The sequence below is a fragment of the Dermacentor variabilis genome, chromosome 1, assembly GCF_050947875.1.
Source record: "Dermacentor variabilis isolate Ectoservices chromosome 1, ASM5094787v1, whole genome shotgun sequence".
NCBI classification, from domain to species: domain Eukaryota; kingdom Metazoa; phylum Arthropoda; class Arachnida; order Ixodida; family Ixodidae; genus Dermacentor; species Dermacentor variabilis.
Genome location: NC_134568.1, coordinates 130,925,258 through 130,942,317, shown reverse-complemented (window position 1 = coordinate 130,942,317; position 17,060 = coordinate 130,925,258). Strand labels below are relative to the sequence as shown.

Sequence of the window (17,060 nt, the reverse complement as noted above, 5' to 3'; positions counted from 1 at the left end):
CAGATTGATTAAGAAAAGAAGCAGGTGACTGACTTGACTCGGTGACTGAAGTTGCTGGAGTCAGCACTATAGCGTGGCTGCGGACAGGTACAGAGAAAAGTGGCTCTGCCAACACTTTCAATTGTTTTGTTTCTACTCTTGAAACGGCCGTGGTTGCATTTTGCTGAATCGGGATAAAACGTTATATGCGACAGTTCCTTTTAAAGCAGGCTGTGCGTTGGCACATTTTGATTTAAAAGGTCACGTCGTTTCTCGGTGCCGTTTTGCTAGCAGCCGTATTTTTCTCGTGTGATATTTATGCACACCGCCCGACGTAATTTAAGTGCTAGGTGCATGGATTTAAAATTGCTCTGCGGACTGCGCGCATATGAATGTTTTATGCGTCTGAATGCTTCTTGGTCTCCTTTCAGCAGATGCAGCACAAAACCAAGTGCTATATTTGGAATCTTCTGTCGGCTGGAATGACTACATACGAAAATGAAGTACTAGGAATTTCTCGTTTTCCCATTCGTTAAGAAGGGAATTATTAAAATCCATAATCTGCTAGAAAGTCAACGTTGTGGCTTGGCACATACTATTTTTTGTCGAACAATTTTAATTGAGGGCTCCGAAAAAAGCTGGGAATCCGCTGAATGTCAACACGAGGCGTCCTGCTTACGAGCTGTCGGCAAAGTGGGAGCCTTAAGCAGGGAATTACAACCGCACAGCGGCGTACGCTAGTTCCTTTACGTTATGACAGTGACAACGTGGTGATGTTTTGATATCTGGGAATAGTTGTTTTGCGTCTTGACGGGGTCGTTGTTTTCAACCGTGCGTCATATGCTCGGCTGATTGTACCTCGCAAAACAGCTTAAAAAAAGGTAGGCAGGCTAGTTCGACGTTGCGTAATCACAAACCCAATTTCCAGCGAAGCTGGAAATCGGGCAGTTGCATCGAGAAGCTAAGTTCCCTTTAATCAAACCACTCACTTTGAAACGTTGCCCTCATATTACGAATGAGTAGATTAAAACGCTTCCCGCATATTCCGCTCTTGAGAACTTGTTTAAGGAATTTTTATCACAGGTCGTACTTCACCAAATTACTTCTAACTTCGCATATATACATCTCCAATAATGTTCTCCCCTTTTCACCTAAGTTTGTCACCGTGGCTGGTATATGGTTATTCCAGTACAGTCAGCAAAACTCTACGCAGTTCGTGAAGCCACTTATAAAGCTCCGGAGCACATCCATAAGTAATGTACTATAAGTGCCGCAATTAACCCACACACTTTGAATTTTGCCTACAATTTCAGCCACAAACTGCCCCCAATCAAAGAAATATAAACAGCATGATCGTTTAGTTCACAAATTACACCGGACAGGCCTATATATTACCAGTATTGTACAACACATGGAAATAGGGAGCAAACAAGGGTTCAGTATTTGGAAAACTCATCATTCAGCCAGGAACAATCTTTCGCCACGCATTATACTTAACATTCCTTCCATTTTCAACAAGTATAAACTCGGTGTGATGTAGAGCACTCTTAGGACACTAGGAAACATAGAAAATTATGGCCGTGTAACGCTTTCGAGCACTCGCTGAATGAATTTTCACAAGCGATGTAATTCATCGACACGCATGTAACTTCGCATGCTCATTGCCCATAATTAATTTTCGTCTCATTTTCATCAAATGTGATCTTGGTGGCTTTTATAGTTCTCCCGTAGACAAGGGGTCACACTCTGTACCGTTCGTAAAATAAATTTGTAACACTTCTGAGCTCTTGCATACGCAGTTCACTGCATATGCCGCAGTTAACCCACACACTTTGAGCTTCGCCTACACATCGTCCATAACTTGCCCCTTACTTTTACCAAAAATAAACACGGTACCTGGTTTAGTTCACTGAATACACCAGCGAAACCTACTACGTGCCTCGTGAAACGCATGAAAATAGGCAGAAAACGAGTATTCATTCATTATTTACAAGGCTCATAATAAGCTAGAAACGTTAATGGTCCACATTTGCTCCTAATTAGAACTTGACATCACATATTGGGCACTGTGAAACCTTGCGGATAACTGCTGTATATATGTGCTTTGAAGCACTTAAGGAAATAACTGGGCCTCTTGAAACTTTGCCCACACATGACCCATAAGATGCTTCCTATTTTCTCGAAATGTCAACATTGCGGCTCGAGTCAGTTCTTTGAGGACCTTAGACAAACTTTCTACGCGGCCCGTAAATTACCCTAGTAAAACCCCGAAACGCTTGTATAAGTAATTTCCTACAAAAAGCTGTATTTAACATACAGTGTTTAAACTTTTACCATTCATCACCCACAACGTTTTCTCTACTCACCGAAATGCAAACAACGTCCCTCGTTTAGTTCAGCAAGGTGATCGGGAAAACCGACTACGTGCCTCGAATAACGAATGAAAATAGGGAAAAAACTAATAGTAAATTATTCTTTTCAAAGCGCAGAATAAAGGCACACACTTCAAAATTTCGGTTCACGTCTTCCATAGCAAGGCCCCCATTTGCCCCAAATATAAATTTGCTTGCACCTTCAGTTTTTACCAGATAGCGGTAAATGTTTGTAAGCATTTCGTGTAACATTTATAAGCAAGCAGACGACAATGGCTTCGTCATTTTTAGTTAAGCGCCTAATAAACCCATGCACTTCAAAAGTTGTCTGCACATCACCTATACCAAGGCGGAAATCGACCTCACGACGTCGTGCTCAACAGGCCAACGCCATATCCACTGAGCCACCATGGTAGGCCGCACATAAAACTACCGGGGCGTAATTAGTGTAGCGCATACTTTTATGGTGTTTGCTGTTTTCTTTTTTAACATGCAGCGCATTGTTCTGTGCTTAGTATTGCCACTGGTACCAGCTTCTTTTAACAAGTACAACAAAAATAAACAAAAGGGAACACGCCGTCCTATTCACATCCGAAAGTTAGCGGAAGCGTGTAGCGGTTCTTTCCCGAGTATCTACCAACATAGGTGTATCTAACTGAGTACAATAATTGGGGGGCACTTCTACATTGCAACGCGACAAGATGGTGGTGCAGGCACGTTTGCGGTATTGAACTAAGCTGTTGACGCCACAGTCGATGGTGTCTCAAAGGCTGCTTCTGCAGGAAGCATTGGCCTATAGTCGCAACGCGCAGCCGGCTCTTCGTCCATTTTCTAAGCGGGCCCCACCAATGCCCTCTCTTCAGCATGACTTTACTGACGTCTCCTTCCTAGCGACGGAATTCGTGACGGCGGTGGTCGCCTTCGGTTTCTAGTGCCAGCCTATCCAAACTCCTCATTCCTTATCGCTGTCGGGGTTTTGTGTATGCACAACCTCGAAATAACTGTATGTGTTGCGTGTGAAGTGTGGGAAGCCGGTTACGCGGTAGAGGTAGCGAGGGGATAGAGGATCGTAAAGAACGTGTATGTATGTATGTATGTATGTATGTATGTATGTATGTATGTATGTATGTATGTATGTATGTATGTATGTATGTATGTATGTATGTATGTATGTATGTATGTATGTATGTATGTATGTATGTATGTATGTATGTATGTATGTATGTATGTATGTATGTATGTATGTATGTATGTATGTATGTATGTATGTATGTATGTATGTATGTATGTATGTATGTATGTATGTCGCCCACAATCTAGAGGTTTAAAGTTCCATTCCCATTTGTTTGTTGGCGCGTTTTTTTTGTTAGATGTTTTGATGGCGGTGAGAGACTAGCTTAGAATTTTCCTTAACTGTTCTTTTTTTCTTTTTGTAGCGAAGAACGTGTCACTTTTGGGGCATAAGTTGTTTGCCGAACTCCGGGAAGGCGTGGTTTCAAAATGGAATTGAGCCAGTGCTAAAAGCATAAAGTTTTGCTAGTGACTTTGTGCCTAGCACCAGTAACCAGACACACGGCTCAAAATGCTCTGCAAAATGTATTGCTGTTCCAGTTAACATATTTCCATACTTCATTTTTCCCAAATGCAGGAACGTTAAGTGTAACAGTAATGCATTCCGCTGGAAACCTTGAGTACTCATTTCACGAGAGTGATGCAATGCAAAGATTCTCTACCAAAAGGTGATCTTTCAAGTGCCGGCTGACTTTAGTTCTGCAGTTATCACACGCTCCTCGGAAGTCAGCTAGCTAGTGAACTTTGTGAACTAATCGTGTTGTTCATTATCGCGCAAGTTGTGTTCTTCCCCGCACAATGAGGCTTGGGGAGTAAAAATAATCTCGAATCCCCATTTTAAAAGCGAAGCTTTTCTTGCCTCGTGTGCTGGATGCTGTCTTGCACCATTGGCCGGCGCCGAACACTATGCAAACAATCACTGGATATATACAGTCGACTCCCGTTAATTCGACCCTAACAAGACGAAAGGTTTGGACGAACTGTCAGAAAGTTAAACTACTTAAAAAAAACTCCGTGCTCTTCCACTGTGTGAAGAAGGATGACAGCGAAACTGTGTATGTGGGACCCTTAATGGCGAACTGCACCTCCGACGCGGGTCGGCCCCCCTGTATTGCACTGTCTTCGGGATTCTTTTCGACACGTGGACACGATAGTGGGGAAAGTAGCCTTTAACAACTTCGCTTTAAAAAAAAAAAAGACATCGCCCAGGGCAAAACTCAAGTCGACCTCATCATTGCAGGACTGGTTGCTGCCTTCAGCGTCGTTGCCTGTGTAAGCAGTAGCGCCGTCTACTGAATTTCGTTCGCATGCTCTCGCGTTGGAAGCAAACGCGTTATCCCTCCATAAATTTTTTTTGTCTGTCCAATCATAATGACTGTTCAAGAAAAGATCGCTGTATTCTACTCGCTTTAACTTATTTATCATAACTGGATATTTCTAAATTCATACCTCTAGCACATTTCTTAAATCCGCCGAATTCTTGGCCAGTCCCCCTGAGTGGACAGGTGCCATTGTATTTGAGATCACCATCATCACAACATTACGCAGCGCGGCACTGCTTTGCTTAGCAGCTCGCTGGCTCAGAAGACGACGACAGTGACGACAGGATGCGTCCTTCGGCGTCACCGAATTGGAACGCCGGCTACGCAGCCCGGCGGTGGCCCCACGGAGACGCTTGGACGCCGCGGCTACTGGCTCCGCTGAGCGCCTTCTTGGAGGCTCACGCCAACGAGCCGGTGACGAACATTGTGGTAGGCGCCATTGCCGCCTGCTCGACCTCCTTTGTGACGCACCCAATTGAGGTGGCCAAGCTGCGCATACAGCTGCAGGGGGAGCTCCAGCCGCCGATTGCAGGTTCGCCACCGAATACCGTTCAGCTCTGTGTGCGCCTGTCTCGGGTATGCAATGTGTTGATCCCCCACTAGCGCTTCCTGATACAAGTGGAGGCTGTATATGAAAAACGTCTCAGGGGCGCTCTGCCCTTTTCGACGACGCTGGCCTTCTAGCACATGGGCGGGCATACATCAGAAACATGATAACAGCGTTTGTTGCTGAAGCCAGAGTTGAGGCGCGTCGATACGAACGCACAAAATAATTTCGCTTACCGCAAAGGCATATTTCACGCAAGGAAAAGCAAGGACTGCAAACGCAATCGCCATTCCGGGAATACGCTAAGCGCCACGGTATATGTATATCAGGGTGCCTACCAACCGGGAAAACCGGGAATTCTCCGAGATTTTGAGTAGTCTGGAAAAGCTCAGGGAACACTCAGGGAATTTGTGCTTCTATCAGGGAAAATTAGCTGTAATGTTATTGAAAGAGAACGAAAGTCGCGGTAATGCTGGCTCGAATAAGAGACAGGAATCGTAACGAATCGTCTTTGACGCCCTGTCGTCGGCTGGAGGAGTTGCTAGTGTACAGTGAACCACCGACTTTCCGGATGCCCGATAATTTGGCTGGCTTCGCGGCACCATGCACGTATCCCATAGAGTCAATGTATCAGAACGTCTGAAATTTCGCACGCAAGAGCCCTTCGCCGTCCAATTTTTCGGACTTTTTGCCGTGACCGCTGGTCCGAAACGGCATTAATCAAAGCCTCCACCGCTGCAAACGATTACCTCGCCGCCTCGAACCGGTGCTCTCGTACGCCGATCCGCTGGCAGCCGTAGCCACCACTGCGGCAATGCTAGGCCTAGCTACTTCGACGTTTGCTATTAAACTTCTTGCCGTTGTGTGCCGTGTTTTTCATTGAAAGAATTCGCGTTGTCAACAATGGCACCGATTACACCTTTTTGGTCCTCGCGATTGGCTTAGAAGCTCGGAAAGCACGGTGCGTTGCATAATGCCGGTTCCTGAAAGTCAGTGTCGCCTCTATACAGAAATGTTACTTATTGAAGCATACGCAAATGTATTGCGGTGAAGCATAACAAGCGTGAGAAGGGGCTATTGCCACGGGGCACAGCATGTGTTCCCTAATTATACAGGCGTGCACCCGGTATATCCTGTTACAGTACGAGCACCGATATGCCTAGTACGTGTACCGACAGGTCTTTAAAGCTTTTTCTAATGTGCTTGTGGCCATTTGTGCCCTTAAGGGCAGTAAAAGACACGCATTCATTTTTGTCCAACTGACCGATTTCTCAGACGTTTTCGCGGCCCCGAGGGAGCTCGAAAAATTAGACGTTGACTGTACAATTAACCAAGAAGATGCTTCAAATGGACCGTGGGGCGAACGAGGGAAGGAGGACGAGAACAGAAATGATTTACGCATTGAGGAATGAACGGGAAAGGAAGCGTGCTGCCGCCGTTTTGAAGGAGCTTGAGCTCAAAAAACAAAGCGTTGTCTGATGCCGAGATGCAGGTGTCCCTCATCCAAACCAAATAAACTCTTTAAAGCAGTAAAGCACAACTCTGAGGCGTCGTGCGCGGGCTGAGAGTATGTCAGGACTGTTGAAGTTGACTTACGAGCTGTTGAGAGAGAATCTCAATTGTGACAAAGTTCGGGCCTCATACCACTGGGCTTGCTATCAGTTGATAGAAATAGCTCATTTTAGAAAATATTTGCTTGTGTATGCATCTCATTTTTATTAGTATTTGAGAATGTTCGACTCGATTTGCAATTTTTTTCGAAGACATTTTATTTGCTGTGCATTTTGCTAACCCCTCCCTTCCGTTTTCTTTTTGAATAAAATAAAAAATACTCCTTACTAGCAATTTGGATTAAGTCGTTTTTTGTCCTTTATCAAGCTTACTAGACAGTGATACCATCGAGTGACATGTTGTCAACCCGTCTTGACATAAAATAAAGTTACTCAGGGAATTTTGCAATGGCATTCAGGGAAAACCTGGAAAACTCAGGCAATTTGAAAATGTCAACTTGGTGGACCACACTGATGTTATATATATATATATCACAGGGAAACCAGTTCGTCCTTTCATAACGCTACCCCTATATTTGCAGTTTTGACGCTAATATTGTTATAAGGACCTGCATGTGTATACGCAGTTTTCATGAATGCCAGATTACATCGATTTTACAATACAGGTGAACACCATTCAGGTTGCATAACTGCATGGCTAACGAAAAGTGGAACACTTCCGAATAACGTCGATGTAAGCGCGTTTGTACAACATTATTCTCAAAATGCCGAGACCACGTTTGTTGAGCGCATAGTTCAAACGGGCAAAATCATTATCATGCGCTGTTCCGCCATTAGTTCTGAACACGAAAAGTAGATAAACATGCACAAAGAGGGAAGCTAAGCTTGCAAACGAATATAACCTTCGCCATCGCGATCAATACGATGCGTTGGTCACCTGTGTGGAGACAGCAAGCCATGCTGCGATGTCTATGGAATAATTTATTGTAAAAGTCTGAATATTTTTACCCAGGTGCCACGAATACGTATACCACTCATATCTTGTTCAATTTTTCTATTGTGGGTACGATGTGAAAGACAAGCGAAATGAATGGGAAACGTGGTGTGTCGTTAGGCGTGATTTTTGCAGAAGCTAGTGTATGTCAGGCCTAGAGGTACCTGCATGACCTCAGCTGCTTTCCCGTGACACAGCACCACTGTTGCCTCCCGGCTTGCGCAGACAGGTCGGCGCGGGCACGCCCCGTGTACCGCAACACCCTGCAGTCTATTTACACGGTGTACCGGTACGATGGCTTTTTCGCCGTTTACCGAGGGCTCTTGACGAACCTTGTCTACCAGCTACTGGCCAACGGCTTGCGCCTGGGCATCTACCAGATCAGCGAAGACCTCGGCTTCACGCTGGACAGAAACCTGGAGCCCAGCATCCGCCTGAGTGGAGTCTTCGGCGGCGTGTCTGGCGCCTTAGGGGCCTTCGTGAGCTCGCCACTTTTCCTGCTCAAGACACACCAACAGGTGCGATCACCGGGAGCCGGGAAATAACGGTCAAGTAGAGCGACGTTGGTTTCGTCAAATGTCTTGATGGGGCTAGTTGGATCACGATTGCCATAGGAAATCATACTGCGCGAACGGAAGAAAGAGACAGCACGCAAGAAGTCGCATCGAAATGCTACGAGGTTCATATGCTGAAAGTAACGAGCAACAACTTTTCAAAAAAAGTATTACGCTGAATTACTGGAAGCAAAACCTTATCACTTTATTTTCCGGGCTTTTGTTTATATTTACATGTGGTCTCCATTTCCCTGTATGCATTTTCCCCACAAATCGGGAAGCTTGAATATACGCTTCCTAGTTTCGGCTGAGACAGCGACGCACTGCTGTACGAATCGCTTCTGGTGTTTCTTGTCGTTCGCTTTGCATTTAATCGTGTTTGTGGAGGGTGTACGTGGAAAGGCTTCCTTTCTGATTCTGTCAATTCCCTCCAGTGTAAAGCTACGAGTGTAAAGGTAAGCATTGTCGTGCTTGGTGGTAACTTTTCTGGTAGGTCGCTTATTGCGAAATCAGCGATGGAGCTTTTAGAGTGATTCAACTTATCAAACAGCATTTGTTTTTCGGCAACCTAAGCTGTAAGTCATCTACTGTACGACACTCTGTCTGTTTTAAGCATTAGCGCTATCCCGTCTCTTGTTACTCGCGTGCCTTCTATGTTGAATGCATCAATGGTCTCCTTATTGGCGTCAGTCGTGGACGTCTGAAAGCGACCTCTCCGAGGCTGATCTTCAGTGCTCATTTGGCCATCTTTAAAAGGCATGTCCCATCTTCACACAATGATCGAGCTTATTCACGCGTTGCCATACGCAAGCTGAAAGCCCTTATGAGTCTCTGGGGCTAAAATTTGCGCTTTCACCAGAAGTTTTATCACCGCGCATTGACGAAGCGAGACGTCGTGTGCTGCCATATTGTTTAGCGTACTGGTGGCTCGGTTATGCGACCTATTGATACCAAATGGCCACCCATGATTGCAGATATCATTGCGACACATACAACCAAACACCTGTTCTTCTGCGCTTTCTGTCTTTTATACAAAAAAAAAGTTGCTGATAGTTACTTTGAGTATGGCTTTTGCATGAGCGGAAATAATGGAGACGATTTCCGTAGATCTATGGGGGTAGACACAGCGCTCCCCGCTCCATATGCTGAGCTGCGTTTTTGTGTCTACTGATGGGAGTACAGTGTTGTGCCATGTCACTTAATTGCTGCTGTGCGACTCTTGAACAATGCTCTAAAGAATAACTGTCCAGTCCCGAATGCGAAGAGAACAGTCGTACTTTGGTTCATAGGGGCCATTGCTGGATATTGAAAAAAAAAAGAAAAGGAGAAACAGCATATGATAGCAGTATTTGCGTTCCGCTTGCGATTGCAAAAACAAAAAAAAAATGATTGCAATGAAACTGAAAGTCAACTTTCCAACTAATGCTTATACTATTGAGCGTGGAGACCACCGTGAACTTATTATTTTTTTACCGGCTACAAGTAAGGTAAATCATGTAAACTAACTATAAAGCGTTTGTCGAGGCGCAGAAATCACCACATGTGAGAAGGCATACATGGAGACGGTAAAACATTTTAATGTCTTGATAGTTTGGCTGCCGAAGCACACTCGGATATGACATCAGTATGTTTTGTGACCTAGAACCACCTCCATTCGGAGTTTCAAAGGACACTCAGACATAATGATCATCAGCGTAAGCACATTATATGCTTGTGCCACTTGCTGCACATAGTCATATCATAAGAAGCCAACCAACACTGACACCAAGGACAACATAGGGGAATTTACTTGTGCTTAATAAATGAAATAAAGAAACGATAAATTAATGTAAATGAAAGGCAATGGAAAAACAACTTGCTACAGGTGGGGAACGATCCCACAACCTTCGCATTTCGCCTGCGATGCTCTCCCAATTGAGCTACCGCGGCACCGTTCTCCCATCCACTTTCTTGGGTAATTATGTTTCCTAGTAGAACCCTGGGTGGTGTTAGCCAGCAGCACCACTCATAGACCTTGGCGGCGGATGTGGAACATCACTTCTGCCGCAGGCTTCACGAGAACGTGATCTTTTTGGGTAAAGGCAACCGGTCAATAAACCCACACACGCTACCTGAAGGCATCAATGTTGCCGGATTCGGTGCCGCGGTAGCTCAATTGGTAGAGCATCGCACGCGAAATGCGAAGGTTGTGGGATCGTTCCTCACCTGCGGCAAGTTGTTTTTTAATCCACTTTCATTTCCATTAATTTATCGTTTCTTATTTCATTTATTAAGCCCAAGTAATTTCTCCTATGTTGTCCTCGGTGTCAGTGTTTCTTGGCTTCATATGATATGACTAATAAAAATTGGGCCACTCGGTTAACCCCCTTTCTTCTCGCTTGCTGCACATAGGAAGCACCAAATATTTCAAAGACATTGCAGTGAAAATAATATTGTTTCCTTTTCAGCGACGTGTTGCTAGCTGCGGCGGACATTGGTAAATGTGTGATGATCGATAATTAGTATAACTTCATGTGGACTTAGTGTGTTCGTATTAAATTGCTATTGCTATTGTTTCTATTAAATTGCTTTTTATTAAGTTTTATAAACTGACATGCCACCGTGTTTCACTTTGAAACCGACCACTGAGTATTAAATAAAACACTGTGTCGAGTGTGATCTCAATTTATATCATGTTTTTATTCAGTTTGTACGAGGCGAAAGATAATTTAATGGGCAGTAAACCACCTAAATGTGGGTACATGTAATAGGGACAGCCTTTAGCTAATGCAAGTGCAGCAGGAATATACTCGACAAACAAAGCAGCTACAACACTCATCACCTAGCAAGCACGTACTTTCTTACATCGTAATATAGCCCACAAGAAAAACAACACCGCAGGCTCCAGTGAAAAGTAGCTCAAGATAAATAATTTTCTCAGTAAATATTAATGACACTAATCCTGCTCTGGGTCGTTACAAATTGAGACGCAGATGCAAATTTGTGTCAATTTGCATAATTCACTGTTGAATAAAAGTGACGAATAACCACAGAACATTGTTATCAAAGTTATTTTCTTGGGATCGCAGTCATTAAGGACTCATTATATCGCCTATTGACGGTCACACAATGGGGAGCCTATTTAGCTCAAAATGATAGGATAATAATTCTGTCGTGCCTGACAGAAGGGCAGCGTAACGGTGGAGCGAAAACAATACGGCTTTATTTAGCCACCAACTTAAGAGGAAGCTTTAGCTCGGGTGCTCCTATCTAAATACATGCAAACGGAGAATTCGTTTTTATCAGCAACCAGTGCACCCAATTTGGCGAGGTTTGTTGCATTTAAGAGAAACACTTAATCTAGTGACTGTTGGTTTCGAATTTTGATTTAAACCGTCAATTTTTTATTAACAATTGGCAAAAATAGAAAATTTTCAGAAAACTAAACTATCAAGTTTACACCTCTGTAACTCAGCGTCTAAAGATGATACCACAATTCTGTGAATGGCATCTCATAGTACATCTAAAGCGGACAAAATTAATGTGTTACACATGACTAAAAAAATTTAGTAATATGGAAATACAGCTTTTGCAGAACCTTTGTAAACAGCCTAACAAATTTGCATAATATATTAAATGACATATCGAATTTGTCCGCTTTTAATGATCTAATGGATGACGTTTACAGAACCGCGATATCGGTTCTTGATGCAAAGCTATTGATTTGTAAACTTCGTGCTTCTATTTTTTTTTCAAAGGTTCCAATTTTAAAAATTTCTTAAACAAAATACAGGCTCTAATCGAAATTCCGCTTGCAGCAGTCACTAGAATTTAACCTTCTCTCTCAAATGCAATAAATTTCATTAATATCGGTTCAGAAGTTATCTCAGAAAAACGTTTTTTTTCGTTTTACATGTATTTGAATAGGCCGCGTCGGAGTTCGGCCCGAGCTAAAACTGCCCGGTTCTGTTACAGGAATGAAAGCCCGCGCCACCTTGAATGCCGGCGCTTATATCAGCACAACCAAAGGGTGATAACGCTCGCGCCGCTGCCACGGTGCATTTCTAGCTGTGACACCTTATCGCCTGGGCGCGTGACATATCAAATTTACTTTTTTTGTTAATTTTGCTCACTTAAATGAGAGAGGACTGACCAATGCATAAACTGTATCCTCGCTTCTAACATGTATCTTTCTGAGCTACTGGTAAATGGATGATCTGCAGTGTCAGATTAACAAGAAGCGTGCAGATAGAGTGACTCTACACACTCAGCAGGAGCTTGACTGAAGATTTAGTAAATCTCAATTATGTCTAAGTGAATTATCTTTTGAGTGATATCAGTAGAAGCCTACTGTCTTCTTATTGGACTTGCTCGACAGTATTGATAGTGTTCCTGTATATTATAAAGGAACACAAGAGATTGAGGCACGCCTCTTAGTCGCTACTTGGCGTATTAACGCCAGTGGCAAAATATGGCCTGATCTGTCGCGTTTGCGCCTTGTGCACCCAGGTGGCAAAGCTGTAGTCAAGATGGCGCAGTAAACGTCTGCTTATTTAAGTGGTCTATAGGTGTTTTCTTGGAAGCCGCATTTGAGTTCGGGATTTCAGACCTTCACAACTTTTAAACGAGTATCAAGTAAGCCAAGAATAACTATATACAAAATTAAAATTGAACAAACATCTTCAGGGAGGTTGCAATGGTGTAATTGGTGTAAAAGTGGTGGTGTAAATGTACCTGCCACTTCGCTGCTACGGACGACAGTCGCTGGCTTTTTCGCTCAATGGGCCATTTAACACCTTCGCACCAAAATAAAGTTAAAGCAAAGGAAGAATGTTCACTCAGTAGGAATTTTGTAATTATCACAGGATTCAAGATGGTGGTCCTCAAAGTCTCTCAAAATGAGTTGGCGTTCAACTTACTTACGCGCGACATTGTCACAGCTAGGCTCTTTGGCAATTTATTAACCGGAACGCCGAGAGATTTCTTCGCGAGATTGAGGGACGGTATCTAGAAAATGACGCTAGTACACCCGTGAGAAAAAGTGTGCGGTCCTAGGAAAAAGCTGAATTACATCACAGTGTAGCCGACTATGCTGAAATTGACTAATGTACTACAAAGTTGAACTGCATGAAAACCACATTACACTCGTTAATTTTCAGCTGTGCGTATACGAAATCGAAAAAGCGAATTTTTTTTCGAGAAACCTATGGTCCGTTCACGTTTGCTGTGAGCACTGGCCAGCTTCAATTCCACATCGACAACATGTGCTATAACATAATGAATGAAATATTACTTAGCAATTATCGGTAGGTAATTAGCTAGGCAGTGGTTATTGCATATTCATGTATTGTCCGCCGCAGCCGACGCAAAAAGTTTACTGCACTTTCTTTTTTTTTTCACTTTGCGCTTCCCATTTGGCGCACATGTTATGCGACGTACCCGCACCTCCCATGTGCTATGTAGTTTCGGCAGCATGACTGCATCGAAAGGAGCGCCTTAACACCGACTACCATGGCGGTCACCTCTCGTCGAAGAAACTGAATGTATTCGTAATCCAAACGCAGAAGTTGAAACTGGCGAATGTAGTGGAAACCTTGCAATGCCCAAGTTTGAACGGCAGTCCTCAAGTTCACGCTACATTCGTAAGCGAAGAAGAAAATCGGATTTATTGCACCGTCACCGGTCCGTACACTTTTGCTCGATGAAGTGCTACCAATCTGCCTTACGCACTTGCGGTTCCATAGCATGACGTGCGCTGTTCATTGCTTTCTATCCAGCTGTACTCATCGACAGCGGCCATTGCCGTCGGCTACCAGCACGGTTACGGGAGCGCGTTAGCGGCGCTGGTGAAGATCTACAAGACGCAGGGTGTCTGGAAGGGGCTCTGGCGCGCCACTTCTTCGAACGTGCTGCGGCTGTCCACGGGGTCGGCGCTGCAAATGTCCACTTTCAGCGGCTTCAAGAGTCTGCTAAACACGGCGGTGGAAGGCCGCGAGCGCTACTTCTTCATCAACACGCTGATTGCGGCCTTCTTGTCGGGACTCGCCTCGGCGCCCTTCATCGCGGTGTTGGACGTGCTGCGGGCTCGCATGTACGCGCAGCCTTCGAACCCGCGTGGCGAAGGCATATACTACAACAACATCCGGGACTGCGTCATCAAGGTCAAGCAGACAGAGGGGCTTCGAGGCCTGTCGCGCGGCGTCGGCGGTGCTTTCTTCTACACGATGACGTCGTCCGTCTTAACGCTCGTCTCCTGGGAAGAGATCAAGAAGCAGATCGACAAAATCCGACAACATTCGGTGGATGACCTCCTTGATTACGGCATTCACTGAGCTGAATTTCGTGCGTTAATTGAGAGGAGCGAAGGATTGATGCCGTGACAGAGCGCAAGTATTTGTATGTATGCTTTTGCCAAATATTCATACTGTGAATGGCCTTCCGTCACCCGACGCGTTGACAGTTTTCTGAATTTAGAGCTTGGCGTAATAATCCAAAACATTTTGATGGGGTCTCCTGAAAGTAAGGATTTATCTTTTTTTTTTTTCCACGCACAGAGAACGGGATCCATATTTCGAGCGTTGTTTTCCGCGCGAAATCCCTTTACAGGGCTTCGTACGACAGATTTATGTCAGCTGAAGGCGTCACCGTGGACACTACACATTTTTGTTTATGCACTTACGTGCTTTGAGTAAGACAGCTTAAGGCTAATTTATGGCCCAATGATATTATTCGTGATTTTATGTACACCGCGCTTACTGCAATCATTTCATAATTTGTATAAAGTAATATTATGTGAATTCCTCTAAACAACAATCTTCTACCTTCTTCCGTGCAATCACGCGTCATGTTTCCCCTGCCGAATACTCTGCAAGGTCTACTCGTACTAAATGTGTCTGGTTAGTTTACTGCGCCCTTGATTCATCTTTGGAAAAAGCGGGCTCTGTGAAAGACTCCCTAAAAAGCGCAGGAATATCATAAAAACGAACGTAATGATGCCCGGCTGGACTTGCCCGTAGCTCTTAATCACTTCACTGCTACGGTCCTAATCTGATGTATTACACATGAAATAAAGTCTATTTCATAAATGTTTTTGCGCACACGCTACTGTATCAGAGGGACCAGCGAAATGGCAGATTCACGTGCGCCTGCAGGCTATGCCTTGACGCGTATGCGCTGTCGCTGGCAGGTAAGTGCCGCAACGGGCGCGGTAAGGCAGTATACACAGTTCACTCTCACCCACTTACAGGGTCCCTGCAACGGATTTAATGGAAGGACGTCTGCTATTGTAGGGCATCTCGTCACAAATCCTTTCGAACACAGAGTTCATGAATGTTCTGAAATGCCCATTGTGCTAACTGAGCTATCGGCAATCGCGTCGGCAATCAAACACTGCTGCGTCCGCATCCTCGTGGTGTTGCCTTCCTTTTCGTCGCTCCTGCTGCAGTTGAAGCTGCGCGCTGCGACCACGCGGTGCGATGTTAACCATGCTCCGCCCTATCACAGCACCGAACTTTTGTATCGGCATCGAGATAGCGCGGCTCTGTCCCACTGTAGCGCCAACCATTCCGAAAATTATGCTCGGAGGTATTACGGGTCGAAACCTCGATGTGAGACACGCCGTGGCGGGGCACTCTGAATAAATTTTGATCATCCGAGGTACTTTATCGTGCACCCTTTGCACGGTGCACGAGCGTATTTTGCATTCCGCCTCCATCGAAATGCGACCGCCGCGACCGGATCGAACACGCGTCCCCGAGCTCAGCAGCACAACGCCATAGCTACGGGGCTAGCGCGGCGGGTATACTATTTTGAAAGTACCGAGGATCGGAACAGTACATGATATTGTCTATATTGCTATCAGAAGGTGCCCCCACCCTATCAACCGCAAAGTGAAGAAGCAATGTTTGGTGGGAAGCGAAGAAAAACGACAGATTGTGGAAATAAATCGGGGGTGCTCACGAAGAGCTGTCCCGACCGTTCAAAGAACTGCATTACACGCAATAGATCGAATAAAAAAAAAGACGAGATATGTTACAGGATGAAACATACGCGAAACGGGAATTATATTGTCAGCCGAAAAGTGTGGATCCATGGCTGAGAAAATCAAAAGAAATAATCTGTCAGTTTCGGGAGTACGCTTTGGAACCAAAAGTGCGCCAACGATATTCAGCAATTATGTGAAATATTTTGGGGGAACAAATGAAAAAGTGCAGCCCTCAATTCAAGATGAAAACTCTATCTATAAAGGACTCGAAGGCATGCGTAATAAGTGAGACGAAACTTAACTCAGTCATTCAAGAGTCGGCATCGTTCAATTTCCCTGTGGCAGGCATGATGACACACGGAAGTTATTAGAAAACAAAGAACGCACGACAAGGGAAGCTCAAACTATCAACTGTCGATGAAGTAGATGTTGATAATTGTGACATACTGAAACTGCGTTTTATTTAAAAATAAAGAATTATACCCGTAGATTCTTATCACTATAGCAGCAGCCGTTTACATGCGAAAATAGAAAAAAAAGGTGTAAAGCACATAAAATTTAAAAAATAACAGCATGAAAACAAAATTCTGACGCACATCCCCACTTGAGTCATAAAAACAATATTATCTGAAGAATTGGGTTTGAAGGCGAAATAGTGATACTGACTACTGGCTTACGCAGGCTTCTCCACCAGCTGCAACCATGGGAAAACGCTTCCCATATCTCTCTTGTCACTTTATTGTTGCT

At 44.4% G+C, this 17,060-nt stretch overlaps 1 protein-coding gene across 1 annotated transcript; it reads left to right on the top strand.

The window, feature by feature from the left end:
* The first annotated feature begins 5,029 nt into the window (after nucleotides 1-5,029).
* LOC142585143 (solute carrier family 25 member 35-like) lies at nucleotides 5,030-15,334 on the top strand. Its single transcript, XM_075695681.1, has 3 exons — nucleotides 5,030-5,276; nucleotides 8,022-8,314; nucleotides 14,107-15,334. The coding sequence occupies exons 1-3, from the start codon at nucleotides 5,030-5,032 to the stop codon at nucleotides 14,659-14,661; spliced, it is 1,095 nt and encodes a 364-aa protein (XP_075551796.1). The 3' UTR covers nucleotides 14,662-15,334.
* Nucleotides 15,335-17,060: the final 1,726 nt, after the last annotated feature.

Coding starts and splice junctions, on each gene's coding strand:
- LOC142585143 (XM_075695681.1), top strand. CDS start 5,030: ATGCGTCCTTCGGCGTCACCGAATTGGAACGCCGGCTACGCAGCCCGG. Junction 5,277..8,021: donor GCTCCAGCCGCCGATTGCAG/GTTCGCCACCGA, acceptor CGGCTTGCGCAG/ACAGGTCGGCGCGGGCACGC. Junction 8,315..14,106: donor TGCTCAAGACACACCAACAG/GTGCGATCACCG, acceptor CTTTCTATCCAG/CTGTACTCATCGACAGCGGC.